The sequence below is a fragment of the Periophthalmus magnuspinnatus genome, chromosome 15 (genome assembly GCF_009829125.3).
Source record: "Periophthalmus magnuspinnatus isolate fPerMag1 chromosome 15, fPerMag1.2.pri, whole genome shotgun sequence".
NCBI lineage: Eukaryota > Metazoa > Chordata > Actinopteri > Gobiiformes > Gobiidae > Periophthalmus > Periophthalmus magnuspinnatus.
This window is the reverse complement of record NC_047140.1, coordinates 13,577,269-13,605,014: the sequence shown is the minus strand read 5'-3', so window position 1 is coordinate 13,605,014 and position 27,746 is coordinate 13,577,269. Positions and strand designations below refer to the sequence as shown.

The window sequence follows — 27,746 nt, the reverse complement described above, 5'->3', positions numbered from 1 at the left end:
TGTGACTATTAATGAGTTATATTAAAAAAAAAAAAAACGGTTTGTAAAAGTGACCAGCTCTGTGACAATAAATAAATAAATACATGTGAAAACTCAAAATGAGCTGTTTGTCATTTTGGTCTCACAGTAGCTTACGGTTCTAAATTAATATTAAATGATACAGTAGGCCCCCATAATGCCTTTGCCCTGATAAACTCGATAATATCAGGCTTTGGTCTTCACCAATCTGGGTCCGATCTGCACAACTGTTGCTGCTTTCATGAGATCTCGGAAAGTGAATATCCAATCTGGAAAAAAACCGGATTTGAACTGCTCTGATTGGACACCGCTCAGAAACTTCTCTGTGCTTCTATTGGCTGAGACTGGAGTGGGCGGGGCGTACTTCCGGAAGTTTCTGAATGTGTTGTGATTCTGTTTATATAGCGAGTTAGTCTCAGTTTTCTTTTCTTATAAAAGGAAAATCTGAGCTTTATACATTTAATTTCACGCCGAGAGACAAGCTGAGGACGGTGCGGGCTTGTTTCGCAGGTCGGTGTTTGTGTTTTTCATAAAATGTTTCACATAAAGTCGAGTGGAGTTAGCAATTAGCTTCTCTTTGATGCTACTCCACTAATGCACTTTATTGTTACGGTCACGAGGAAATATTTCCAAATATCGTAAATAGCAGTTTAAAGAAAGAGGTGCCACATTTATCTGTTAATTGTTGTTTTTGTTTTCAAAAGTCTGGAATAATCAAATGAGATAAACAATATAAACTGATCAATATCACAAACCACAATGTTAATCAGGGGAGCAACATGACAAACAACATGACAGTGAGTAACTTTATATCTTTTACTAAAATATCCTGTTATGACAGTTGAGTTCTTTATCACGACTAGCAGAATCTTGTGAAGACAGTTTTTGTAAATCAGTTTTTTGATGTTTCTGAATGCATAACTTGTGGTGATCCTGCTGCCAGAAGTGGGTCATTCTCAGGTTCATCTGCAGTGTTACTTGAAGAAACTAATTAGTTTGACAGTACAACAGTACCCCTATTTAAGTAAAAGCTGTGGTTCCTCTTCCCACTGTGAGTAACTCTACAAGTGACAAAAGCTTTATGTTGACAATATGAAATGATTTGAACAGTGTGTTTCTTGCACCGCTCATTCAGATATGGTTTAGTATCGATTATGGCTGTAACAATTAATTGACTAAGAGTGACTTGTGACTAGTCGACTATAACAACTAATTGTATTTTGGTAATCATCATTGTTATCTGGACTGCAGACTAAAACACATACGAAAAGACATTTTATAACAAAGACAGTGACAGTGTTAAAAAAATCCTTCCATATTTCAACATGTATTAGGTAAAAATGTGTTCAAAAAGTCTCAGTGTATAATAGAAGTAATCATTTGACTTGTTGACTACTAAAATAATCATTAGTAACACCTTTAGTGTCTATTAATAACATTAATAATGATATTGTGAGAAGAAGTACCGTGATTTAACAAGTAGAAGTACCGTTATTTACCATTATTGACACCACAACCAAACAACAGTGAAATCCTTCACTTTAATTTCTGTGATCTAAATTGTTAGTGTATGATCTGGTTTATGAAATCAGACTTTTTGAATGCTATAATAAAGTTAATGCAACATAAACAGACAGATAGAAAAACACTTAACAGATGAATTGTACTTTTGTACAGAATCAATTGAATAGAAATTACTTAATTTTGCTTCAGAAATATTAATAATAATCCTGACATCCCTGGTATCAAGTGTCTTCATAGTGAAAGTGTCGCATTGACTTGAGCCGTTGATGGGATGGACCATGAGTGTTTAATGGAAAATCCCCCAGCTTTCCTGTTGTGCCTTTTCTGTTTGTCAATGCAGATTAAAACATTCAGTGACACATCGTGACATCAACACATTGTAGAATCCCTATAATTTAAACTGAGCTCGAGACGGATCAGAAGTCTATGGTGGAATTTTCCGTTTAACTGTCAAATTGCAGATATGTTAATCTGGTTTATGGTTAATATCTCTCTACTTGAACAATTCTCATAAAAGAAAAAAGTCGTCAGCAACTTTGTCAGCATAAATAAAGTTTCACAATAGCTCCAGAAAGTGATGCATTTATTCAACTTTAAAGATGTGATTGTTGTGAATTGAAAGGACTTAATGCCATGAGATTAATATGACAAGTTTGTAGAGCCAATCCCAAAGAAATAATAAGGTTTTTCAAAAATAGCAAATCTCCCATAGAGGTATGTTAATACTTTGCAGTGATATCATGCTGGGGGCGTTCTGCATTTATCTCTATGGTGGAATGTTCAGCAGTTAGTAAACACAGCCAAAAAAGTTTTAAGATAAAACTAAAGAAAAAACAGAAAATGGATTTAGCCAACACATTTTCAGGAGCCTGGGATCGAGTACGAATGTGATTTCTACCTGCTGCACCGCTCACTGTCTCACCTGGAGAACCCCGGCAGCACTGTGAGGATTCTCTTCTTTGACTTCTCCAGTGCTTTCAACACCATCCAGCCACTGCTCCTGAGGGACAAGCTGGAGACCGCCGGGGTGTGCTGTGACCTGGCAGACTGGATCCTGGACTATCTCACAAACCGGCCCCAGTTTGTGAGAGCCAAGAACTGCGTGTCTAATCTCATGACCTGTAGTGTGGGGGCGCCCCAGGGCACTGTCCTCGCGCCCTTTCTTTTCACCCTTTACACTGCAGACTTCAGACACAACACGGACAGCTGTGTCCTGCAGAAGTTCTCTGATGACTCTGCCATCATTGGCCTCATCAAGGAAGATGACGATGTGGAGTACAGAGGACTAACACAGGACTTTGTGAACTGGTGTCAGCAGAACCACCTCATCGTCAGTGCAGAGAAGACGAAGGAGATGGTGGTGGACTTCCGCAGACGCCACTCTACTGCCCCCTCAGTGAACATCCAGGGAAGGGACATTGAGAGAGTGGACTTGTACAAGTACCTGGGTGTTCACCTGAACAACAAACTGGACTGGACTCACAACACAGACGCACTGTACAGGAAGGGCCCGAGCCAGAGGCTCTATCTCCTGAGGAGACTCAGGTCTTTCAGAGTGAGAGGGCCACTCCTGAAGACCTTCTATGACTCTGGTGGCATCAGCCATCCTGTACGGTGTGGTCTGCTGGAGCAGCAGCATCACAGAGAGTCAAGTCACTTTACGGAGATGTTACATTACAGTCTATTTTTAGATTATTTTTAAGTCTATTTTTTAAATTATTTAAGCTATTTATCTATTATCTTGTTTTACTGCATGTACCATTTTCCGTCTGTTCTTTAACTGTGCGGTGCAATACTGGAATTTCCCCACTGTGAGACTAATAAAGGCATATCTTATCTTATGTTTATGGTATTGCTGTTTTAACAACAAAGGTGAGCGTGACTGACTGAAAAACAGTTGGCTAATGCTAGCTAGCTTGTGACTGTAATTTTATGTGTAAGACTTGTTTAAGAGCACATATCCGCTCACCTGTTGTAGTTCCAGCTAAGTCAGTTCTTTATGGTTAGATTAGTTAAAACAAAGTGCAGAGATTCAGACAGAGCAGTTCCTACAATTAGCATCACACCCCCAGGGAATGTTGATGGCATCAGCTGCAAAGTATCAATGCAAAAATAATGCAGAACAGTTGGCATTAGAATTCTCTCTGATCATGGTATACTTTTTAGTAGGTCAAATTTTGTGAGATGAATTGACAAAAATATGAACTGACAAGCTAATACAAGAATCATATTTCAGAACATGTTTGTACAGATTTAAACTACAGGGTTAGCAGTTTTTATGCAGAAGAAGACAGGAGATTTTTTTTGTGTGTGGAAATTCTGGTACTTAAAAAAATGCAGCTTTGTGATTTGCTAATTGCGTCCATTCATAGTGTGATTTTGATTCAATTACTCTTTGAGCTCTAGTGAATATTTTTGATGTGCCAAAGGGTCTGTGAGAGCTAGAAACGTAGTAGTTTTTAAATACCTACCTTCTCCTTTCATGTTTAAAAAATCAAGTACCGGTAGTATTTTATTGTATTATTATTATTTTATTTTATTTTTTCAGTTTGTTGTTTCCATGGCACCCCCAAAGAAGCGCACGCTGCCCAAACCTTTACCCGACAGCTTCATTCTCACAGATACAGAGAAGAAGAGCTGGAGGCTGGGCCGGATCATTGGAGAGGGAGGGTTCGGACTCATCTACCTCGGTAACACATTTAAAGGATGCATATGCAAAATGTAGACTTTTCTGAGCTTTTAACTATGTTATAACATGATTTGCTCACTAAAAACACTATGTTAAAAATGGTGCTGTCAATGGTGTTAAAAAAATGAATCGGATTAATGTCATAAATTAAACTTTATATTTTGAAGCATTTTTGAACCTTCTCAAAGAAAATTTTAATTATTTAAGTCTTAATAAATAATTTTAAACCCTAATGAAATTGTGTGACCACATGTTCCAGATGGTGATGAGACTCTTTTATGGAATTTTAATCTTTTGGATCTGTTCATTTCAAAGAACTATTCAAAATACTCTGTAGATAAAAATTAATTTTCACATTGGTCAAAGTAATCACAGACAGCAATGGCCAAAGCTCAGATTTCTTTAAAATTGTTCAAACTGAGAGTGGGGATGGGTCTACCCTACTTTAAATAAAACATTGCACTACAATAACAAATAGATGTTTTTGTGATGCTAAATGTTTTTTGTGCAAAAAGTTCTCTCTCATGTTGCTTCCTCTACTTCTGTGCTGATTCTTGTTTTGGTTCACCGTAAATCAGTATCCAAATTCATAAACATTTGAAAGAAGAAATATTTGGTTCTTTTAAAAAAATGTTAAGCAACTGTTCAAAAGACCCGACTTGTTCACGAACGTCACATCATTAGTTCCAGGTTAATGTACGTGAGCAAACAACCTGTCAGTGTGGTTTGTAGTGCACATTTAACATTATTCAGACATTAGAAATCCTCAACTTTATTCCACACACTAAACTATGAATGCACTACTACTGCAGTTTTTGAAAATGATTTCTTTACGTTTTGCATCATTTTTAAACCTACTATTATTTTAAATATTAGAGCTACAACTAATGATTATATGAGTTTGCTTTTTGTCCAGATCAAGGTTGGCACTTTCCCACTGATTTTCCCTTTTATATGCACAAAACAACATTATTATGTCAGCTGGATTTAATTATGTTGTTTTGAGTATTTTCATACCTGGATGAGTAAAACATTAACTTGCTTAGAATTCATGATAGATATTATTTTAAAATGCACATTGTTTTTCATCAGAATCACAATTGTTTATTATTCTTATGCCAATTTTAATTACCAACAACTGCATGTCTCTTTCCCCCTGTAGCTTCTCCGGATGTGGACAGACCAGTTCCTTCTGACTCACAGTTTGTTGTCAAAGTGGTGAGTTTAATTAGACTATAAAGGAGAACTGTGATTGTACTCAGGAAATGATCAGGGAACCCCCTCGACGAGCCGATCTGAAACTGAAATCACAAGAATTATTAAGCAGTGATTTTCAGGTTATGCCCTCGATTTGCATCTAGGCCTGTTAATATAAGACACTTTGCAATATATTTCTGAAGAAAATATAGATGGACAATAAACAATAATATTGAAACTAATTTATGCGACGGACACAATGGTCCTAAACCAGAATTATAAATATACAGCAGAATGAAAGACTTACGTAGTTAATTTGTGTATACAGTGAATCATAGAAGTTATTTATTCCCTCCTTTACCTGCTCCTTCTCTGTTGCGGAAGTTGTTGTTGTTGTTGATGTTTTCATTGTTTTCATATGTCGACCGTTACTGTACAGTGTGTCTATGTGGATGCATTTTGGCAATCTTTATAATTATTGTGTACTGTTGTTTTTCAACCCTCTACAGCTCAAATGTTATCGTAGTACAGAAAATGATTGTTCTTTCTATAATATATTGGACAATAATTCAATATAGAAATTATCGTAACAGGCCTACTTATTATTCTATACTATCTAGATCTAGACAGACTGATTTATCGTTTGGCCATTATATCAGGCCAATATTTGCTTTATTTGAACACTTTAGTGCAAAGAGATAACTCCAAAAAATAGCTTTCTTAAAGGTTTGTGGTAAGAAAGGACTGTGGGTGAGTTTCTAGTAAATTTACATTACATAATTGGGGGAAATAATCTAAATTGGTCTTGCATATCAGCTCAAAAATATTGGCAGAGCTTCTAGGCCATCCATTTCTCTAGATTCTAAACAATAGGTATTGGTATTGTCTATGAAAAAAACATATTGGTCAGTCTCTATTATTTAGTATCTAATTTTATTCAAAGTTATTTCTTAATATTCTAGTTGAATGACTTATTGTATGCCCATTTTTAATCCTTATTTATCTTTAATAATATTGACTCTGTATACAGCAGAATATTATTTTTATTCTCCTGCTGTTCTTGTACTTTGTGTTGCAACAAAAAACACGGCTCTTTCTGATGTGTCTGATTTTTCCTGTTGTGTCTGATTCTTCCTGTTGTTTTGTTTTTTGTGTCTTGGCGGCACGGTGACTGAGTGCCATCACTCATGTCTCACAGCAAGAAGGTTGGTTCGATCCCCGGGTCACCAGGCCTTTCTGTGTGGAGTTTTTCATGTTTCTCCCCGTGTCTGGATGGGTTTCCTCCGGGTACTCCGGTTTCCCCCATCAACCAAAACATGAACGCCCTTCGAGACAACTGTTGTTGTGATTTTGGGCGTTACAAAAATAAATGAATTGAATTGAATTGAAATTTCCTTACTTTTATTTCTAAGCGTGTCGTTGTTCTGTTCAGGAGTATCTGGAGAATGGGCCTTTGTTTTGTGAGCTGAAGTTTTACCAGAGAGCGGCCAAGAAGGACATGAGTGAGTACCAGACAAAAGATGGTTCATATCTACACTGTAGGGCTGGGCGAGATGGGGATAAAACAAACTGTGATTTCATCCATTTCACAATATGTAAAAAGTCCTTTGTCTCCGAGCCGCAGATAATACAAGTTTTGAATTTTCTCAGGATTGTGATGTCAAAGGTAGAAACCCCATACTCACTCTAAGCAATTGTGCCATCAGATCACATTCAATACAACTGCGACGAAATTGTTATCTGGCTCCAAAAAAATTAGATTTTTTTTTTGGCATATCACCCAAACTCTGCTCTGGATTTGGACCAGAGCTGTTAAATTGTGGCATAAATAATTGTAATAGTTTTGTATGTACGGTCTAATTATTTCATGTAATGTCTTTTTTTTTTTTTTTTCACAAATATTCTTTTTATTGAGAAAGCAGAATACACATTCCAATATACAGAATAAAATCTAGGAGATTTATATGATGCCTTTTCCATCATATAAATCTATACACTGTCAATCCAGTTGTCGGTCATTCGGGTTTAAGCCAATTTGTCATTACTGCCTTTTTACTTTCAGCCAACAGGATGGAGAGTAATTTCTCGTTTGTGATTTTTAGTTGAGAAATGGATGAGGACCAAGCAGCTGGACTTCCTGGGGATTCCAACTTACTGGGGCTCAGGACAGGCCCAGTACAAAGACCTCAGGTATTTCACTCACTTTAAGACTTTGAACCTTCCTACACACAGATTTTGGATACTACATACTTACTACATTACTACAATTGATACCAGTTGTAGTATCTGGGTATGAATACCTGACCATTATAGATAAAAGAAGTTGTTGCAAGTTGCTACACAATGTTCAAGGACGGCAGGAGAATAAAATGTATGTAAAACAATGGGCATACAAACTAGCTATTCATCTATAATATTAAGATTTTTTGCTCTTTTCCTACAAGTTTGGTAAAATGGTCAATTATCAGATTTTTCTACAGAGCCTTTTCTACCTTAAAGGCACTAAAAGTGTTTAACATCAAGGAATGACTCCCTGGTTCACACAGACATGCATACACCAGTGTACGCAGACACCGGAGGTGAGGTGGGTTAAGTGTCTTGCCCAAGGACACAGTCATAGTATTTACATACAGGAGCTGAAATCTAACTACCAACCTGTGGGATCAGAGGACCCACACTCTGCCAACTGAGCTTCTGTTGTCCATTTATTTATTAGATAGTAAACCTAGTTTGTCGACTGTAGCATGAGTGTAAACAGGTTGTGTTCACAGGGTTCTAGAAATCGATGTGATAATTTCACACGGAGGGCAGGGGCCTATATAACAATGCACGGTATTTGAAAGTAATAATCTGCAAATTTTGAACCCTATTCTTTATTCCATCCATCCATCCATCCATTTTCTTCCGCTTATCCGGGGCCGGGTCGCGGGGGCAGCAGTCTAAGCAGGGACTCCCAGACTTCCCTCACCCCGGACACGTCCTCCAGCTCCTCCGGTGGGACCCCAAGGCGTTCCCAGGCCAGCCGAGAGACATAGTCCCTCCAGCGTGTCCTGGGTCTTCCCCGGGGCCTCCTCCCGGTGGGACATGCCCAGAACACCTCCCTAGGGAGGCGTCCAGGAGGCATCCTGAGCAGATGCCCGAGCCACCTCAGCTGGTTCCTCTCAACGTGTAGGAGCAGCGGCTCTACTCCGAGCTCCTCCTGTGTGACCGAGCTCCTCACCCTATCCCTAAGGGTGCGCCCGGCCACTCTGCGGAGGAAGCCCATTTCAGCCGCTTGTATCCGCGATCTTGTCCTTTCGGTCATTACCCAAAGCTCATGACCATAGGTGAGGGTAGGAACGTAGATTGACCGGTAAATCGAGAGCTTCGCCTTCCGGCTCAGCTCCTTCTTTGCCCCTCCCCGAACCGCCACCTTAACGTGGTGGAGGGGTTTGAGTACCCGAATGATCCTGGGAGCTATGTTGTCGGGGGCTTCATGCCCCTGGTAGGGTCACCCATGGCAAACAGGTCCTGGGAGACGGGTCTGACTAAGAGCGGTTCAGAAGCCCATCATGAATAGAGAAACAACGAGGCCAGTTACGTCGCCCGGACTGGCGTTACCGGGGCCCCACCCTGGAGCCAGGCCTGGGGTGGGTGCTCGGCAGCGAGCGCCTGGTGGCCGGGCCTTTCCCCACGGGGTCCGGTCGGGCCCAGCCCGAAGAAACGACGTGGGGCCGTCCTCCCGTGGACCCACCACCTGCGGGAGGAGCCATGAGGGGCGGGTGCGGAGAGATCCGGGCAGCAGTCGAAGGCGGGGACCTCGACGACCGGATCTCCGGACATGGAGACTAGCTCCTATTCTTTATTCGAGTCTTAAAATTATATTCTTATGTCCTGAAATCTTTTCTACTGCCAACAATTGTGCCTATGGGATTAAACCATGTCCAATGTTCTGTTACATAAATTAGAGCTGCAACATTAATCATCAGCAAAGGCTGCAATTTTCCAAGTACCATTACTTTCCTCTACAAACAAGTGTACTTATTTTATTCCTATTTTGCAGAAAAAACTGCTAACCCTGTAGTTTAAATCTGTACAAACATGTTCTGAAATGTGATTCTTGTATTAGTTTGTCAGATCATATTTCAGTCTTTTTGTCTATTCTTCTGGATGTGTTTAAAATGTAAACTTTGAACAGAATCCTTATATTTAAACAAACTAAGCAAAAACTAATCGCAACTGCAATACTTCTGACAAAAATTGCATTGAAATATTTTCCCAACTTGCCCAGCCATAACGTAAATCCAACCTATTTAACCCTTTGTGATGACAGGTACCGCTTCATGGTCTTGGATCGCCTGGGGTGTGATTTGCAGAAGATTTGTGATCAAAATGGAGGTCAGTTCAAACCCAACACAGTGCTGCAGCTTGGGACCAGACTGGTGAGCACTAAACTTTGTGTTTTAGGGTTTCTCATTCAGAGGTGTATGGTCTCCTTGCTGAGCCCTCTGTGTTTGTGCAGGTGGATGTGCTGGAGTTTATCCATGAAAACGAGTATGTCCACAGCGACATTAAAGCTGCCAATCTACTGCAGGGGCACAGAGATCCACACCAGGTAAGATCTAAGCCCAGAGGCACAAGGAATAGTCACGCACTAGTCACTTCCCTGGTGCTGTACGCAGTGGCCTTCTCTTTCAGCTGTGTGCAGAAAAAAGACGTTCAGAAAGACGTTCAGATAGACCCAGGCTTAGGAGGAGGAGACGTGTTGCTGATATCAAGTTGATCCAGTTTGCCTCGGCAGATGCGGGTTGCAAAAGCTCATTCATACATTATACTTATGATCCAAGTGTTGTTACTTGTGGAAGTACGTCGGCCCGAGGTCAGCCGCATTCCTATCACACTTGCAGAGTTAAAATGTGAATCATAATGCAAATGCTCTTTTACCATAACTAGTGGCAGTGTGAAAATTATGTTAGTGACAAGGTCCATTCTCCAGCTATATTTATCCACCCATACCACAACATCTGCAGATGTCATTGGCACACAATACATCTATATGTAATGGAAAACAGTGACTACTCCGTAATTCAGTGGTTCCCAAAGTGTGGGGTGAAGGGCGCTGATTTCAGAAATTATAATATACATTATTTTATTCAATCATCTATATTTTTACTTTAGTTCATATGTAATAAAATATCATTGTAATGATAATGTGAGAAAATGTAGAATGATTATTGAAATAAAGTGAAAAAAAGTAGTAGTAGTAGATTTCCCTACTGTGGTACAGAGCCACACAGAGCTCATGTGCTCCTCCGCTGTCACATACACTCTCGCATAACTCTGTTAATTCCTATTTTAAAACATAGTTTGTACTAACCTAAATGATGTCTGTTCAATTATAGCTTAAAACAAATACGCAAACAAATGAACCAGAACAACACAGCTGATCCTCACGTGAACTGACATGCGCTTGTGCTCAAGTTTCATTTCTCTTTTGTCAATATATGGCACTTTGTATCAAAGGCAGCGCTGCGGGCACATGATTTTTATTTTAATAATTTCATAGCTTTCATAGTTTATGCTCTGTGGATATACTCTGTGGTTACACTCTGTGGTTATACTCTGTGGTTATACTCTGTGGTTACCTGGACAGGGGATGTGGATGCTAAATGCGGACTCATTTAGCTGCATCTTTACACACGTGCTCCACAATAGAAATGAACAAGTTTATTTGAGAAATATGCTTTTACTTGGAATGAAGAGAAGAAAGATTGTGACGCAGTTTGATTCATCTATTTGGCTTCAGCTTTACACAGATACTGCAGACTGTGACTGGATGTGGACTTTGAGACACTGTAATGGCCTGGAGTATAAGGGGCTTGTGGGTCGTTAGCATCTTAATATTGGGGGTTGCAGTCTGAAAAGTTTGGGAACCCCTGCCATAAATTATAATAAACACACTGTAGAAGGTAAAAGAAGACAAAACATTTTTATCAACATGAGCTTTAAACACCATAAAATGCTCTCTTAAGCGTTTTCATTGTCTTAATATTATAATTAGTTGTTACTGTTCTGTGTTGTAGGTTTACCTGGCAGACTACGGCCTGTGTTACAGATACTGTCCAGAGGGAGTACATAAAGAGTACAAAGAGAACCCCAAAAAAGGCCATGACGGGACCATAGAGTACACCAGTCTGGACGCACACAGAGGAGTGGGTAAGGCTCTTCCTTACGTAACATTAGAGAACCTTTATTTGTCCCACTGTGCATAAATTCTAATGTTGCAACAACAGCAGGAGAATAAGAATATCCAATCAAAATAAAGGTATTAAAGTAGAATTGAATCTAAACCTCCCAAAGGAATATTAGAATGTACAACCCCAATTCCACTGAAGTTGGGATGCTGTGTAAAACTTAAAAAAAAAATACAGAATACAATTTTCAATTTGATGTCTGCAACATGTTCCAATAAACCTGGGACAGGGGCATCCTGTTTTTTATTTTTTTTTATTTTACAGTGTCCCAACTTCATTGGAATTGGGGTTGTACAAAATAACTGTGGCTATGACAGAGTTTATACAGCGCAGCATGTGTACAAGACAGTATAGCAGGTAATAGCAGGTAAAGTTTGGGAATATCAGGTATAGCAGTACAGGTGGTGATTCACATTATAATACAGTATTGCACTTTATCTAGAAGTTAGACTCTGTACAGTTCTCTAGTCCAGACCAAAATCATCACTGTTCTGCTTTTGCACCAGTCCAAACTGTTAGTGAGTGAACTGAACTGGGCCAAATGATGCGTTGTGTTTTTCAGATGTAAAAGTGAGTTAATTTTGCACAGCTCCCTCACCTGTGTCTCTGTGATCATGTTAAACTTTGCTTCATGTAGAGTTTTTGCTGAGCAGCCATTTTGCGCCTTGGCTCCGTATCGATCTGAATGGAAATAAACAGAGCGGCGATTAGCCCAGGTCTCCGTATCGAGCCCGTCTCTTATCTGCTGGACCAAGTATCAAAAGACCTTAATTAAAACAGGATAGGACAACAGAGGGGTGGAAGGAGAAGCTAATTAGAGAGAGGAGAGGAGAGGGGAAGAAGGGAGGGGGGAGGCCGGAGAGAGAAGAAACAGAGAAATGGAAAGAGAGAAGGGAGAGAGGGCAGATAGAGAAAGGTGAGGGGAGAGATGACAAGGGATGATAGAAAGAAGGAAGGAGGAAAGGGGAAAGGAGAGAGAAAAAAAATTGTCAGAGGAGGGGAAAGAGAAGGAGGGATGAGGAAGAGAAAAAGAGAGGGAAGACAGAAAATGAGATGGGAGAGAAGGGAGGAAAATGACTGGGAAAGTGGGGAGAGGGATGGGAAAGGAATGAGAGAGAGAGAGGGAAGGGAGAGGGTCAGACAAGGGAAAAAGTGGGAGGAGAAGATGGGAAGGAAGAGATTGCAAGCGGTGAAAGTGAAGAGAGGTGAGGGATGAGGGGAGATAAAGGAGAGGAGATGAGTGATAGAATGATAAAGGGGGAAGAGGAAGAGGAGGAAAGGAAAAAAGCGAAGGAGGGTAGAGATTATACAGAAAGAGGAAAGAGAAGATCGGAGTGAGAGAACTATAAAGGTAAAGATGGCAAAGAAAGGAGAAAGAAGAGTGAGTGAGAGTGTGGAAAGATGAAGAGGGAAGAGGGGAAAGAGAGATTAGAGTGAGGGAAGGAATAAAAGGTAGACCCTGGACTCTAGATCGATTGGCGGTTAAGGGAAGGAGCATGTCTCCAGTTAAGTTGCTAATGCGTTCCTGATATCAGAGCCAGAGGAGAGCTGCTTTACATGTGCTGATAAACCTGAAGTTAAACAGGAAAAAACGTGACTCAGGCAGTGAGTCTGTGCGCCACATCTGCCCTGGGACACTTCTATTAGCCAGCTAATTATTTTATTTACATTATAAGGAGTTATATGAACAATGGCAGAAGAGAGTGAATTTTTACATATAAATGCAGTTTCCTAGTACTTTTTTCTGTATTAATACACCTGCTCAGGAGTTCATGCACGGATAGACTTGTGAGTGCAGTTTACGTCAGATACATAGAGATATGTAATGTAAGTGGTTGGTCAATACACATTTCAAATGTACTAAAATGCTTGGGAAAGGTAAGGTTCACTTTATTGTCTCTGTAGGGAAATTTGTCCTCTGCATTTGTCCTATTTCCAAATCTTGAGTCAGTCTTGGTCAGGACTTCCTTAGTTGGAGTTTTTGACATATTGCATGATATTGGTTGATGGGGGGAAAGCTGTGTCTGGGAAGAATGTTATATGTATTATATTTATTCACAATGTATCTGCTAATTAAAATGTAAAGAGGCATATGCAATTCATCACTCATCATTCAAACTTCTCTTCTTTGTGTACAGCTTTAAGTTCATGCTGTGTCCGCTCCTGTTCAGTGTTTGAGTCTAAGATGTTGTTAGGTTTCCATGGCGATGTTCGAGCGATAACCCTTGACCCCGTTAAGCTAAATGGTGTAATTAGCCCCATCGGGTGGGCGTCCGGAGGAAAGGAGGCGAGGGAGCAAGAGGTTAAGAGGGGAAAGACGGCAGAAGCGCTTTGGGACAATACAAGATAATTAACACAACAACACGCTCCTCTGTGTGTCTCTGTAAAGAGAGAGACGGTCTGGGAGAGTGAAACTTAAAAAAACTCATCACTTAGATAAAAGTAGATCACTAACTAAAATAAAATAGCAGAGTTCTAAGTTATTTAATATTTGTAAGGAGTGCTTCTCTAAAAAGCTGTTGAGTTCTGAAAGATAAGTTCTCACCTGAAGAAAACGTGCATGTGAGCCTGATCTCATCTAATCTCAGAAGCTAAGCGGGCGGGGCCTGGTTAATACTGGGAGACCACTGGGAATATAAGGTGCCACAGTTTACCAGTGGCAGACACTGTCATTGTGTCTTTTGGCAAGACACTTAACCCACATTGCTTACTATATTATGATTATGATTATTATTGAGGAGCCTAAATTGACCTCTGAACTCTGAACAGTAGTTCCTTCATTCACCTTGGTAACTGATATTCCAGCAAGCCACTGAGACAGTTAATTGATTTATTGCAGAAAACATTCCTCCACAAACAATGGACTTGAAGACACATTATGATTTTTTTTATTTTTTTTTTACTATAATGCAATACGTAGATCATTATTTTGTATTTTCTTCATTATAAACCATACATTTGATCTAAAACGGCTTAGTAAAAGAGAGTTGATTAACCCGGAGCCTAGGCCAATCATATATTTCAGCCTATTTTAGAGGAATTATAGACCATTTTGTTTTTTCAAATGTGCATTTTTGGATGGGAAAGATGTTTGTGCTTTTTAACAGGACTGAACTGGACGTTTACATTTTCTGGCTTGTTACACTGTTGTCACGCTTCAACCAATCAGCTTGGAGTATTTGTCTTACACCTGTTCCAGATTATAATGGGGATCTCATTATCCAACAAGCAATAAGCCTAGTGATATGTTTAGACACCTGTAATCTGTCTTTACATTTATTCCAATAATACCACAATATGCACAAATTAGGGATCTCACCTTTTTCTCAAATTATGTTACTTGGTTAGTCATCGCTACTCTTTTGTCAGCTCCATAGCTCCACACTTGTCACGATATACAGTCCATGACCTGAATGATCTCTGTATTGTTCCTCTGGACGCTGCTTCAAACTGCCTTCCAGCCTCTGAGTCCATTGACCCTGTGTTTATGAGAGCCACTGAACCTGCTCTGCTTATTGTTGTGAGTAATTACATAGAGCTATAAATGCTGGAGGAGGAGAGTGAAAAACACATTAGTTACAATAACAGGCATCAACAGCTGTATTTAAGCCACTGCCCTCTGAGAGAATCAGGTGTAAATGACTCTATGGAAAAGTGGACTCTGCTGAAACATAATATTGAAAAAAGCCAAATACATAAATGCAATTAAACTCAAAATTATAATAATAACGGTAATGCGTCAAGGGATGGAACATATATTGAAAAATGGATAATGTAGACAATATACTTGATATTCTAATGTTGCATATCTCCTAAACAACAATTGCGATTATCGAAACTATTACAAATTATCTCAAAAAGAGACTGAAACATCTACTGCAATCTCCAAAGCAAGGTTATATAAGTGCTATTTCTGTACTTTTAATTTTAGGGTTCATTCATATTTTGAGTGATACTTGAACCTCAACCACAACATATTATTCCAAATATTTAGTCTTTTCTTCAAATTACTTTTTTTTTATTTTGATCTAACTGACCTGTTAAAAAAGTTACATTCATATATTTTTGAAATAACATCTCAATATTATTATCAAGATTATGTAATAAATAAATAAATACATAAAGTATATTTTTGTCAATATTGCCGACCCCTAATGCATCACACCACACACCAACCAGAAGGTCAGAGGGTCAATGCCCACCAAGCTCTGTCTTTGTCAGTGTGGAGCTATAGAGCTGACAGAAGAGTAACAAAGGAGCACAATTTAAGATAAAAGTAAAATTAATATCTAATTGAATCTATGTTGAAGATTGTGGTATTATTGGAGTAAATAAATAAAATAAATGTAAAGACCTTTATTTACAAGTAGCCTAAATCTCGCTAAGTTTGTGTCAGAAATGTCTGTCTTTTTATTGTATGCCACATAGAGCAGTAAGAATGTGGTGTGTGAATGTTGGTGGAGTTCGGAGGGGCCGATGGTGCAGATTGGCAGCCTCATTTCTGTGAAGCTGTCCCAGGGCACCTGTGGCTTCAATACTACCTTACCACCACTGAAAACTGGGAGATTCACCATGACCAGACACATCTTTGCAAAGTATTAAGGAAGTGTGTATTCTGGGTCCCAGCAAATGTACTGTGGCTTCAAATCAACAATTTCTGAAGTATCTCGCATCGTCCACTTCTAATCCAGATATTGTGTTTTGTTATTGCAGTAGGGTATTTACCTGTACTTTGTATAATTCACTTTAGTTTACTCGTTTGATATCTCATCTGTTTTTCAGCCTTATGTCCAGCTGTAATCATATTGTAAGGTGTTTTGTAGTGGCTGGTCAGTGCTGTTTACATTTGAATCAATGCGTCTGTGGCTCGGGGACATTTCTCACTCTGCTGCAGACAGTCAATAGGTAATTTCTCCAGAGCTCCGTAGAACCAGAGCAGACCAGGGACTATTGAGCCTCCAGTCCCCCAGGTCCTGCTCCCGATCTGGGCTGGACTCGGTATTGACGGGCCACACAAACCTGGAGAGACCAATGAGGCAGGGACATACGCACCACTACTCAAGTGTGGAATAAACAAGTTATCAAATACATCAAAGGGAGTTATGCCTTACAAATACATTTTTATGATTTCCTTGTTAATCAATTATTCATCATTATGGGCTTAAAGGCGCTGTAGCTGATTATTACTGTCTTAAACAAATTAACTACTTCGGTTTTTCATGTTTTTATTCCTCACTTACCTTATGCATTCAGAGCATCCTAATTATTCACCATGATCAGTTTATAAGTGCTTTTCACAGATTTCAGAGACCATGAGTTTTGCAGTCACAGTAAAACTAACAACAACTAGCATGCTAATGTACACTTCCCGATTCTGGGAAGATGAAAAGCTTTCTAATTAGATGCACGCAGTGTGCAGAGCTGCTTGTATAATATATCTGTACTGGGACTGTGAAGCAACTGTATTTAGAAAAAATGGAGCCATGCCATGTCTAAACTCAACCAAAACTACCTTACTAGAAGTTAATCAGAAGAATCCAGAATAAAGCTGAACTAAACTAGGACTGAGTATGGGCTGAGCCAGGACTAAGCAATGGTCCATCTGAAATGTAAATGCAGGACAATCTCCAAATCTGGCTGATCAAGAAATGATTTTGAGTGAAGTAGACAGGAGCAAGCACAATTATGTTATATAGTGCTGCTGCTAACACATCAACCTATGGTAATATTGGTGGGAGTAGTTTGTCATTTCACCTGTTTTAAATAACAATTTTGCAATTTTGTAAAATAAACTGCTTATGCTTTAACACGTTGCATATAATTTACAATATTATTGTTGTCGTTGTTGCAGCCCCGTCGCGGCGCAGTGACCTCCAGATCCTGGGCTTCTGTCTGCTGCACTGGCTCTGTGGAGAGCTGCCCTGGGGCAGTCTCCTCCAGACCCCAGGGCAAGTCCAGGAGGCCAAGACCAGGTACCAGACCAGGACCATGAGTACTGCTCTAGACCTACACAAAACCTCTCACTTTTATTCCTATCGATTTTATTTATATAGCACATAACAAAGTGTTGCACTGATAAAGAAAGACAATAAAAGACAGTAAATAGTAACTGAAACAATAAATAGAAACCATTCAAATATATAAAGCATAAAATGATTGTAATATTATATTTTTATTCTAAGACACAGAGGAACACACGACTAATAACTAGAATAAAAGTGGGTCATAAGATGAGACTTAAAACTCTTCACTGTGGGGGCTGTTGGGATGTGTGTTTGTGTGTGCGTGCTGATGTGTAAATTGGGATGACTTTAAAGGAGACATCATGCAAAATGGTTTAGCTAAAGATAATGAGGGTTAAAAGCACATAAAAGACACAGAGGACCAAAGTTGTATTTTCATTTCATTCAAGTAATCTAAAGTCCTGCAGTTGAGGCTTGAGTGGTCAGAAGGTTCCAGGTTTCACCTATCTCTGCCCACTGCTCTGTACTTACTTGATTTTTACACAACTTTTACAGTTTTAATTTTCTTTTCGAAAATAAAAACACATGAATGAAAATCTGCTGTTTGCTACACTGAAATGCTGTGCGGCTTCTCAGTTCTGCAGTTTTGAACAATTCATTTCTATCATTAAGCTGTTATAGATAAATATTGGAGTTTATAGTGAATAAAGTGTTATAGTTTATTACTACGTGCCTGAAAAAGCTTAATATGTCTCATTTAATCCACAGTCCTCAGAAAGTGCCTGTGTTTTCCAGGTTTCTGCAGAATCTCCCTCAGTCTGTGAAGGAGTTTTCATCCAGTCGAGTCGGGACAGGTTTGGTGTTTTAATAATAATGATGTTATCTGTCCTCTGAGGAAAGGGGGAGGTCAGTGTGCTGTGAGGTGATGAATGGGTGATCTATGGATGATGAATGGGTGATGAATGGGTGAGGTATGGGCGAGTGGGCGGAGCTGCAGCCTCTGATAACAAGGCTCTGTATAGACAAAGATGATCTATGGACATCCAACAAAAAGACTTATCCGGTTTTATTTTTGTCTTTATTTGCTTCTAAACATGCCTTGTGTCACCTTGCCATTTGTATTTAATGTTTTAGAACTTAAATAAAAACAATGCTTATAGTATATCTGATTTTTTTTTTTTTTTAAGAAAGAGGCTTATGACCAAAAATCAGATTTGTGTTAGAGCTCCCTCTGCTGACAGCAATAGGAATTACCATGAACATACATAGACCTGTCACAATAACATATTTTCAAGTATCATGTATTGCTAAATAAAATAGACACTAAACAATAACATTTAAACTAATTTATGCCACAGACACAATAACCCTAAAGCGGGATTATCACAAAAGGATTTTATATGTGCAGTATTGCCAATAAAACATGACCTTAAATAAGGAAATAGCACTTTAGTAGCTAGTTTTTATTATAATGAGTCATAGAAGTTATTTATTCAACCCCCAACAGTTCAAATTTTATTGTAGTACAGAAAAAAGTTAAAGAAAAGAAAAAAGTACCCATGATAAATATTGACCCCAAAACTGTATCATTCTATCTCATGTATTGAATGACTTCAATATAACAATTATTGTGACCGTTCTAAACAAATTAATGACAATTACATTTTCCTTCACATAAAGATCTATAGAATTTTGTCTTCTGCATTTGACCCATCTGTCAATGCCAATACAGCATCAACAGCCAAGATCACTAATATCTAATACAAATTTACCTTAAAGTTGCACAATGTAACTGTTCAGGAGGAGGTTCGACCTCCAGGAAGATGTTATTGTTTTGCCTTGAATGTTCCACAGTGTGGCGTTAAAACTTTTCCATGTAGACAAGCAGATGTCAACCATAGGTCAGATCTATGGAGAGGCAGGCCGGCTCAGAGTAAGAATTTTAGGCATTTTTGAGCAATAAATATGTAATTGAATAAATTAATAGTTAAACAGTATAAAACTGATGTCCTCAACATTCCCTGGGCTTGTGATGCTAACTGTAGGCTTGCTCTGTTTTATTAGACTTCATGGTCAAACTGTGTTAAAATAAAACTCAGATTAAAGAACTGACTTAGCTGGAACTACAACATGTGATCTGATTTGTGCTAGTCTCTCACACACAGACACACAGACAATTAGTCATCAACCGTGACCAACCGTTTTTCAGTTAGTCACTCACCGTTTGTTGAAAGTCTAACTCCTAAACAGGACCAGGACCATGAATGCTGATATTGATCACAGATTCCTTAAATGTTTGAGTTTTCAAACAGTTTTAAAACTTTTTGTCATTTTGCTAATGTGTCTATATGTCACCACCATCTGTCACTCCTAAACATTCCTCCATTAGCAATACATGTAGAACACCCAGAGCATGATGTCACTGCAATGTATCAATGCAAAACAGATGGCCCTAATGCTATACTGTGGAACATTTCAGGTGAAATGGTACCATCTCTATGGAGACAAGTAGGTGACGACCCTTGTTTCTGAAAAGTTACATAGTGCACCTTTAAAAATGTAATTAAATAGTGACCAATTCCTTTAATAAGTCCTTTAGTCGAGTGTAAAGTGTGTATTAATCGACTAATCATTTTATTTAGATGATAAGGATTTATATGGGACAACTGCTGAAAGGAGAAGGGAGTGAGTTGGTATTTTTATGTAAAAAGGCAGATTAAACTCATGATTCACAAATTTAATCTGGCTTTATATAAATGCATTATTTCCTAGTGCTTTTCTCTGCATAAATAGTTGTTTTTGCATGAATTCCTGTGCAGGTGCAGTCTTGTGAGTGCAGTTTGGGTCAGATACATAGAGATACGAATTAGTTTTGTGAGTTTTTGCCACAAGAATTTCTGAAGTTGACTTCTACTTTTGACTTTCAGATGAAGTGGCGTCCTTCCTCCTCTATGTGCAGTCTTTAAACTATCAGGACAAACCAGATTATCAGCTCCTCAGAGGGATCCTCAACTGCTCCAGATCTCAACTGGACCTAGACCCTCCCCGCAGACCTGAGCCACTCCCTAAGTCCAGACCTGAGAAGCCATCATCAAGAAACACGGTGAAGATACCCATTTTTATTTATCTATTATGGGTAAAGTAGTATAATGTCATACACCAAGAGCCATTTTTACCTAGACTTGACCCCAGAAGTTACGATATTACAATGACAACCTGCATTTTAGCAGGATTCTTTCTAGCTGCCCCCATCTGTATTAAATATTATTGGCCAAGAGAATGTTGTCATATCACCTGAACCCCACAAATACATAGGTCTACTGTGACTTTGTTCACTTTAACTCTCAAATCAATTGTTTGCTTAGGTACATCTTACTGTAAGATGCTGAACTTGACAGAAGCACATGGGTATCAACCCAGAAGTTTGAAGCCCAAGCTTAGTCACTATGCCACCAATTAGCTTTAAAAAAACAAAGTTTTAAAAGAGTTAGAGTGGACTATAATTAGCATTTAAATCCACTTGATGTTTTTACTATGAGGGGGTTGTCTCTCCACAGATCTGACCTGTAACTTGGCCTGTTAGTGCCATATGGTTGTCTCTATGGAGATAGAGAAGTTTAATGCTTTACAGTGGACCATTCTTACTCTAAAAGGTCTGCTGTAACTTTTGTGTAACTTTTCTGATGGTCTGCTACCTGCTTGTTTCCAAAGAGAAGATGTTATTGCTTAACCTAGATTTTTTTAATTATAGTTTTTTTTTTTGTTGGGTAGAAAACAGGACGAGGCCGAGGTCAGTCCAGAGCTGAGCCGATGGAGGTCGATGAAGAGGAGCCGAGGAGGAAGCCCAAACAGATTGACCCCAAATATTTAAGAGGGCCTCCCATCTACAAACCACAACAGGTCAGGAGCTGGGTTTGTACTACATCATAGTCTAAAGAACTAAACAAGAATGTGATATGACACATTATTCTTTTTGTTTTGTTTATTTTGTATTTTGCACATTTAGTCTAGTCATAAAGTAGTCGACATGTATAATACAAAAGTCAACAAAATAAATTACACAAATTGGAAAGCGAGATGTAAGAATTAAAACTTATTTGATCCTGCTCCTGTTCACCATTATTAGACACACAGAGGGAACTGCACATCCATCTGTAATCAGCCCTTATTTGCCTGAAGAGACACTTTTTTTTTACTCCGAACACATTGTTGAATAAAATTATTAATATAATGATTGCATAGTCCATCATAGTCTCAGACAGACCTGTGGGAAACATTGGATTAGATACTTATGGCAATGTTTTTATAGAAATGGTTGAGACTGTGAATACATTATACATTTATCCTTAATATTTTAGTTAGAGCTATTTATTTGTTACCTTCTAGAACCCTTATTTATCATGAATAACTTTCATCTATTTTAAATTCTTATTATACTACTGCTCTTCTACGTTTCTGTTGCAACACTGAACTTTTGTTTTTACTCTTCAGTCCAGAGCTGAAGGATGTCCAGAGGAGGTGGATGAAGAGGAGGAGGAAGAGCAGAGGAAGCCCAAACAGATCGACTCCAAATATTTAAGAGGACCCCCCATCTCCAAGCCACAAAAGGTAAAATGTTTATAGCTTTGTTTTCTAAGGCCTAGGATCACACTGTTAAGACTCCTTTGTGTTTTTAAAGTCCATACAGAGTGGTGGCAGTGTGGCATAAAATTGTACTCGAGTAATATTTTTTTAAATGACCACTTTGTACTTCTACATAATTAAAAGTAGTTATTAGTAAGAGCTCGAGTGAGGATGCTGCGTGTACAAGAGGTTACTGCCATGCTGATTCTTTTAAAATTTTCCTTGATTTTGTAAATATTTTTTTGGTCTCAGAAAATAAATGCATTTGGGTCTGCACTGGACAAATTGTCTCAGCTCTGCTCTGTTCCTCATTAAACCGCTTAGGTTGCTATCCGGGCGATTACAGACAGTCCTGGTTCATATCATTTCATATTGTCAACATAAAGCTTTTGTCACTTTTAGATTTTCTCACAATGTGAAGCGTAACCAACTTTGACTCTTACACTGTACAATATGTTACTCAAGTAACAGTAACTTGAGTGAAAGTATAGAGTATATTTGGAGCCCTACTTTTGTTAACCTAGACGTGGGTTTGAGTCCTTGCCTGTGTTTCTGCTCTTAGACTGAAGGACGGTCTTTACCGGTCCGAGCGGCACGGCTAAAATCCAAACCATACCCCATAGATGATTCTGATGAAGATGAGGAAGAGGAGGAGCAGAGACTGGAGCCCATCGCTGTGTGTCACCTCCGAGGGGCACTGATCAGAGACAGAGACCTCAACACACAGGTAGTGAGACCCAGGAACTAAAATGACACATACTACTATCAGGGCTGCATAATATATCACAGAATACTGAAATATCAATATTGGATGACGCAATAATGGAAAATAAATGTAGCACAAAAGCAAAAAAAAATTTCGACCCAGTTTGACTAGTAAATGAAGGCATGTGCAGTTTTTGTGTTAAATTAACTGAACGTATAGTGCCAAAAAGTATAAATATTGCAATAACATCATTATCACAATAGAAAAACTTATCTAATATCGCATCTTTTTCTCATATTGTGCAGCCCTACTATTGTGTATAAGCCAATACATTTTGACCACTGACTATTTTATTAAGAGCAAGAAAATGTTTAGTTCTCAAAGTTGATGTGATGCTTGATGAATGAGTCTGTAGTGTGACTTGAACAAAATACCAGGACATTTAAACTTATTTTAATGGCCAGAAAAGTAGTAATATTGGTAATATACAATATTAAAGTCAGACTAAACATCTAAACTCTGCCCACAACCACATTTGAAATAAAGCTGCTAAACTGGGCTGTACCTGGAGGACTAAAGAGGAGAGTGAGGGGAGGATGGGCGGGGTCTCGACATATGAGGAACAGTGTGATTGGTCTAATGGGTATCCACACTTTAAACTCTGCTCCTGTAGCCAGATGTTTCTAATCAGAAACCCAAGACTGTAATTAAGGCAGTCCTGTGTGATGTAACCAACTACTTGAAATTGTAGTCCGGGAGTGAGGACACACACATATACTTTTGTGTTTGTTTGATTTTTCACCAGAAGTTGCAAATGTACCTAGTTTGCATTAAAATTGCCCCAAAAAGAATAGGAACAGTACATGTGGCTATTCAAACACCACATACAGTTTAGTAGCAAAAAAAAGTTTATTTAGTGTTTAGTTTCATGTAAAAAACAAAAAAACAAAAACAGGTTGTGTGGAGTGCACAAATCTTGTAGGTGCCACTTTGTTGCAATATTGTAATCAGAATTTGACCCAGAAAGTTCACAAAAATGCAAATTAAGAATTTAAAGTTGCTATAGTTGTAGTCTTAGTTGCCATTTTGTTTAATGCCAATAGAGTTTTTGAATAACTTATAGAAAAACACAATTGTACCAGCAAAAGCATTGTAAATTTGGATGTGAGGTTTACTGCAATATATTTAGGATCTTCCTGTTTGACACAGGTCTGCATAAAATACTGTCATATCCCAAGGCATAGACTGTATATAAATGGATATAGGTAACCTGCACGTTCCAAACAGGAAGTGTGCACAGGCATGAAGTGGTTCCTTTGAGTTCTGGTTGCAATTGACTTCTTCTAAAAAAAAAAACATCGCTCCTCTCGGTGCTGCTGTGAGGCTCATCATTCTGACCTTAAAATGTTCTTATTAACCCGTTCTACATGATCCCAGTGTTTTTCTTTTGCCATTTTGTCCCTAAATCAAGATAAACATTTATAACAGACCAGTCTGGTGCCTCCTTTCCCTGAGGTCGCTCCCACTAGGGTAGCAACCGATTGAGTGTTGCTAAGCGCCCACCCCCTTCTTACCCAGCGGTGCATGTGGTAGGGGGCGTGTACATTCAACAGCGTCGCTCCTGATTGGCTCTTTGGTTTTGCACTCGAAATTCCAAATCTGGGGTCTGATTGCAGATTAGCCGCTATAACTGCTTGGCTCCAGCCAAATGAAGCCAGTTGAGACTAACGCTATGAGTGACATCTCTCTCACTAAGTCCACCTTTAATATACAGTCTATGATCAAAGCTTATCTGAAACCGCAGCTGCAATATAATCAGTGGTCATAATGTTATGCTTGATTAATATGTCTAATTATCATTAACTACAGGCAAAATATTATAACAAAAATATGTAGTTTATTTTAAAGAACATTAATAACAGTCACTTTTCAACAGAAAGTGAGGACTCCAGAAAGAAGTCAAAAGTGCCAAAAAGACACAGCAATTCAAAATGGCACTGAGAATCACTTTTACAAAGACAAAAACTTCCAAAGGGAATACTACAAAATCTCCTTTATAGGAAAGGACCATGCACCCACAGCAGTTCCCACCCGCTCTGACCGGATCAGAGTATTCTTCTGGTGGCTGTGCGCTGGACTCTGTTTCCTGGTCGCTCTCGTTTCTTTGAGTTTTGACATTCACTTTTGTACTGCCATTTTCACTGTGATGGGCTGAAAAATAACACATCAGTGTTCAAAATTCAATTTGATCAAATTTTACTTTGTAAATTTTTGTGATGTAACTTAAAGATGCACTATGCAATCTTTCTAGTGGAGGGTTTGCCACCTGCTTGTTTCCATGGAGATAGTATTGCTTTGCCTGGAATATTCCAGTTTGGCATTAAATGTATCTTTCTTGTGTTTATTCAACTGCAGGTGTTTTTATTGTTACAAAAATACTTAACCTTTGTGCACCACCTGCTTGTCTCCATAGAAATAAATGACTGTTACACTTCAGGCGTCCATGGAGATAGTGTTTAATGCCTTGTGGAACATTCCAACTAAAACAAACTCTCAATAGGGATGAGAGGGTGATCAATCCTACATCAGAAAAGTTACATAGTTACCTATGTTCATCAACATCTGTCCTTACTATGAGCAGACATGCATCTCCACAAAAAGTTATACTTATTTGGCCTGGAGGAGCGTCTCCTCGTGTTTGTTTTTCCATCAAGATGCCAAGAATTCCATGGAATGTATTGCTTTAATTTTCTATTTCCACAAAAATCAACTGTTCCACCAATGTACTGTCCAGCTTGTTTTGGACTATTTTACATCAGTGTATTTTTCTATGAATTTGGTGTGACTATCTAAATATGCAGAATTTGCAAATGTCCAAATGATAACACTATAGTGTAGAGTACAGAATAATATAACAGATTTTAGAGTTCTTCTGTCAAAAGGAAAACACTTAACCTTGTGAGTCCTCCACTGTGTGTTTAGAATCATCTGGATAATTTCAGCCCTGGAATTGCCAATCTCTACTGAGCTAAAGGTAAAAAATAGCTGTTAACTTAAACTACAGGTTCATGACATCGCAAGGTGGAACAGAGCATTTTGAGCTTTGCAGATGTAGACAAACTAATAATAAAGGGTCTCTCAAATGTGTGAATGACACAAAAACTCCAGGTCTGTTTTTGATGTGGTAACAGCATTATAACATGGCTTAAGGAGTCAATCTGGCCTAACAGAGGACCTTTAATATTAACCACACAAATGCAGTAACATCACCTTACACCCATGTTTGGAACAACACTGCTTTTTAAGTTGAGTTTTTTGCAGCTTATAAACCGTTTTCTTGAGACAATATAATCTAGTATTTTGATGCTCAGTATTCATTTTTGTTTTGTGGGATTCACTGAAGAGGAAATACAATGAACATCTTTATGTGTTCAGATAAGTAATAGTTACCTCACTCTAGATTCAAGAAAGAATTAGTTCATCTTTACGCTGCCATCTTGTGAAGGTAACAGTGAAAAGTACCTTACATGACCATTCCTCAGCTGCAAAGTATCAATAAAATACTAGACTCTTAATTGTCTAAAACCATCACCCACTTATGGTCACACCAAGGACACTTCAAATAAAACAAAATAAAAATAAAAATACACCTTTGACATTCATTCATAACTCATCTTTCACTGACTCTTGAACATTTAAATGCAAAAATGGTTATTGTCCTCTCCTCTTTTTATGACAAATTAGACAAGTTTTTTTTTATTTTAAAGGACCCATATTGCCCTATTTTTTGATCTGTGTTATGGTGTTTCCTCACCAAAAACATTGGCCCTCATTTACAAAACTTCTGTACGGCAAAAGTTGTGCATATATTTGGAGTACAACCAAAATGAGCCACTCTCCTGGATTCATCAAAACTTGAGAAGGTGGCCTTGACTGGAGGTGGTGTACCACATACACCAATTTCAAACATATGGCAAAATGCACTGGAAAACTACTTTTAACTGCATGTAATGTATTGCCCCTTGTTTCTTTTAGGAACAAATGCAGTATATTGTAGTTTGCGTGTTAAGCGTGTTTGCTTATGAACTACTGTTGAGGCTATGCTTTTTAAACTTTACTACACCTCCAAAGATATAACTGTTGTGGTAGAAATTTGAGTATTGTGTGTTGTTGTTTTTCCGTTTTCCAAGATAGACTGCAAGAGGTATTAAAAGCCACACTATTCCTCTTTAGTTTCACAGGAAGGCTATAGGGAACTTTGTGTTTTTCCATTTGCATGTCTGCTGTTTTATTTCACTTGTCTATTGTTTGATCATCTTTACCCGTACTCAAATGCTAATGTGAAGGTGTCTCTGAGCTAAGGCCAAATAGCCAGCCAGATGGACCTCAGACAGTATTTAAGTGTTGTTACCCCATGGGTCTGGCCCCACCGCAGCAGAAACTCTGTCAGTACTGGGACTATTTGTTTACCAGCGAAAATGTAATAAACCAATATACACAGTCTTCTTGTCTTGTACGTTTTGTTATTATTTTACAGATCATTTCCACAACACTGTCTAGTCCGTTATATCTTGCAGTTTCATTCAAATGACACTAGTTTTCATTCATTATCAGATGCTTGTGCGTATGGCGGGATCGGAGCTCTGCGCACAAGTTCACAAATAGCACATGCTGTTTACCATATGCACAAATATACATACCGGTAATTTTCACCACAATAAATGAGGGCCATTTTATTTTATTCTCACATTAACACAAAACCTTATGATGTCATATGTGATAATAAAGAAAGT

At 38.6% G+C, this 27,746-nt stretch overlaps 2 protein-coding genes across 3 annotated transcripts in view; one reads left to right on the top strand and one right to left on the bottom strand.

Moving 5' to 3' along the window:
* Positions 1-364: 364 nt before the first annotated feature.
* vrk2 (VRK serine/threonine kinase 2) lies at positions 365-27,456 on the top strand. 2 transcript variants are annotated; one of them, XM_055227342.1, is made up of 15 exons: positions 365-528; positions 4,091-4,232; positions 5,394-5,449; positions 6,861-6,930; positions 7,531-7,618; positions 9,741-9,849; positions 9,930-10,022; positions 11,491-11,623; positions 17,513-17,633; positions 18,420-18,478; positions 20,552-20,727; positions 21,396-21,524; positions 22,116-22,232; positions 22,810-22,974; positions 24,890-27,456. In XM_055227342.1, exons 2-15 carry the CDS (start codon positions 4,103-4,105, stop codon positions 25,166-25,168), a joined length of 1,725 nt encoding a protein of 574 aa, XP_055083317.1. In that variant the 5' UTR covers positions 365-528; positions 4,091-4,102; the 3' UTR covers positions 25,169-27,456. The 2 variants fall into 2 exon arrangements, with proteins under 2 accessions (XP_055083317.1, XP_033836082.2); XM_033980191.2 differs by having other exon boundaries at positions 388-528; positions 24,894-24,949.
* Positions 25,081-27,746, bottom strand: part of fancl (FA complementation group L) — a 49,089-nt gene continuing 46,423 nt past the window's right edge. Inside the window, exon 14 of the mRNA XM_033980190.2 lies at positions 25,081-25,164. Within this exon, the coding sequence (XP_033836081.1) occupies positions 25,132-25,164 (33 nt within the window). The 3' untranslated portion in view covers positions 25,081-25,131. The remainder of the gene's footprint in view (positions 25,165-27,746) is intronic.

Coding starts and splice junctions, on each gene's coding strand:
- vrk2 (XM_055227342.1), top strand. CDS start 4,103: ATGGCACCCCCAAAGAAGCGCACGCTGCCCAAACCTTTACCCGACAGC. Junction 4,233..5,393: donor GTTCGGACTCATCTACCTCG/GTAACACATTTA, acceptor TTCCCCCTGTAG/CTTCTCCGGATGTGGACAGA. Junction 21,525..22,115: donor CCATCTACAAACCACAACAG/GTCAGGAGCTGG, acceptor TTTACTCTTCAG/TCCAGAGCTGAAGGATGTCC.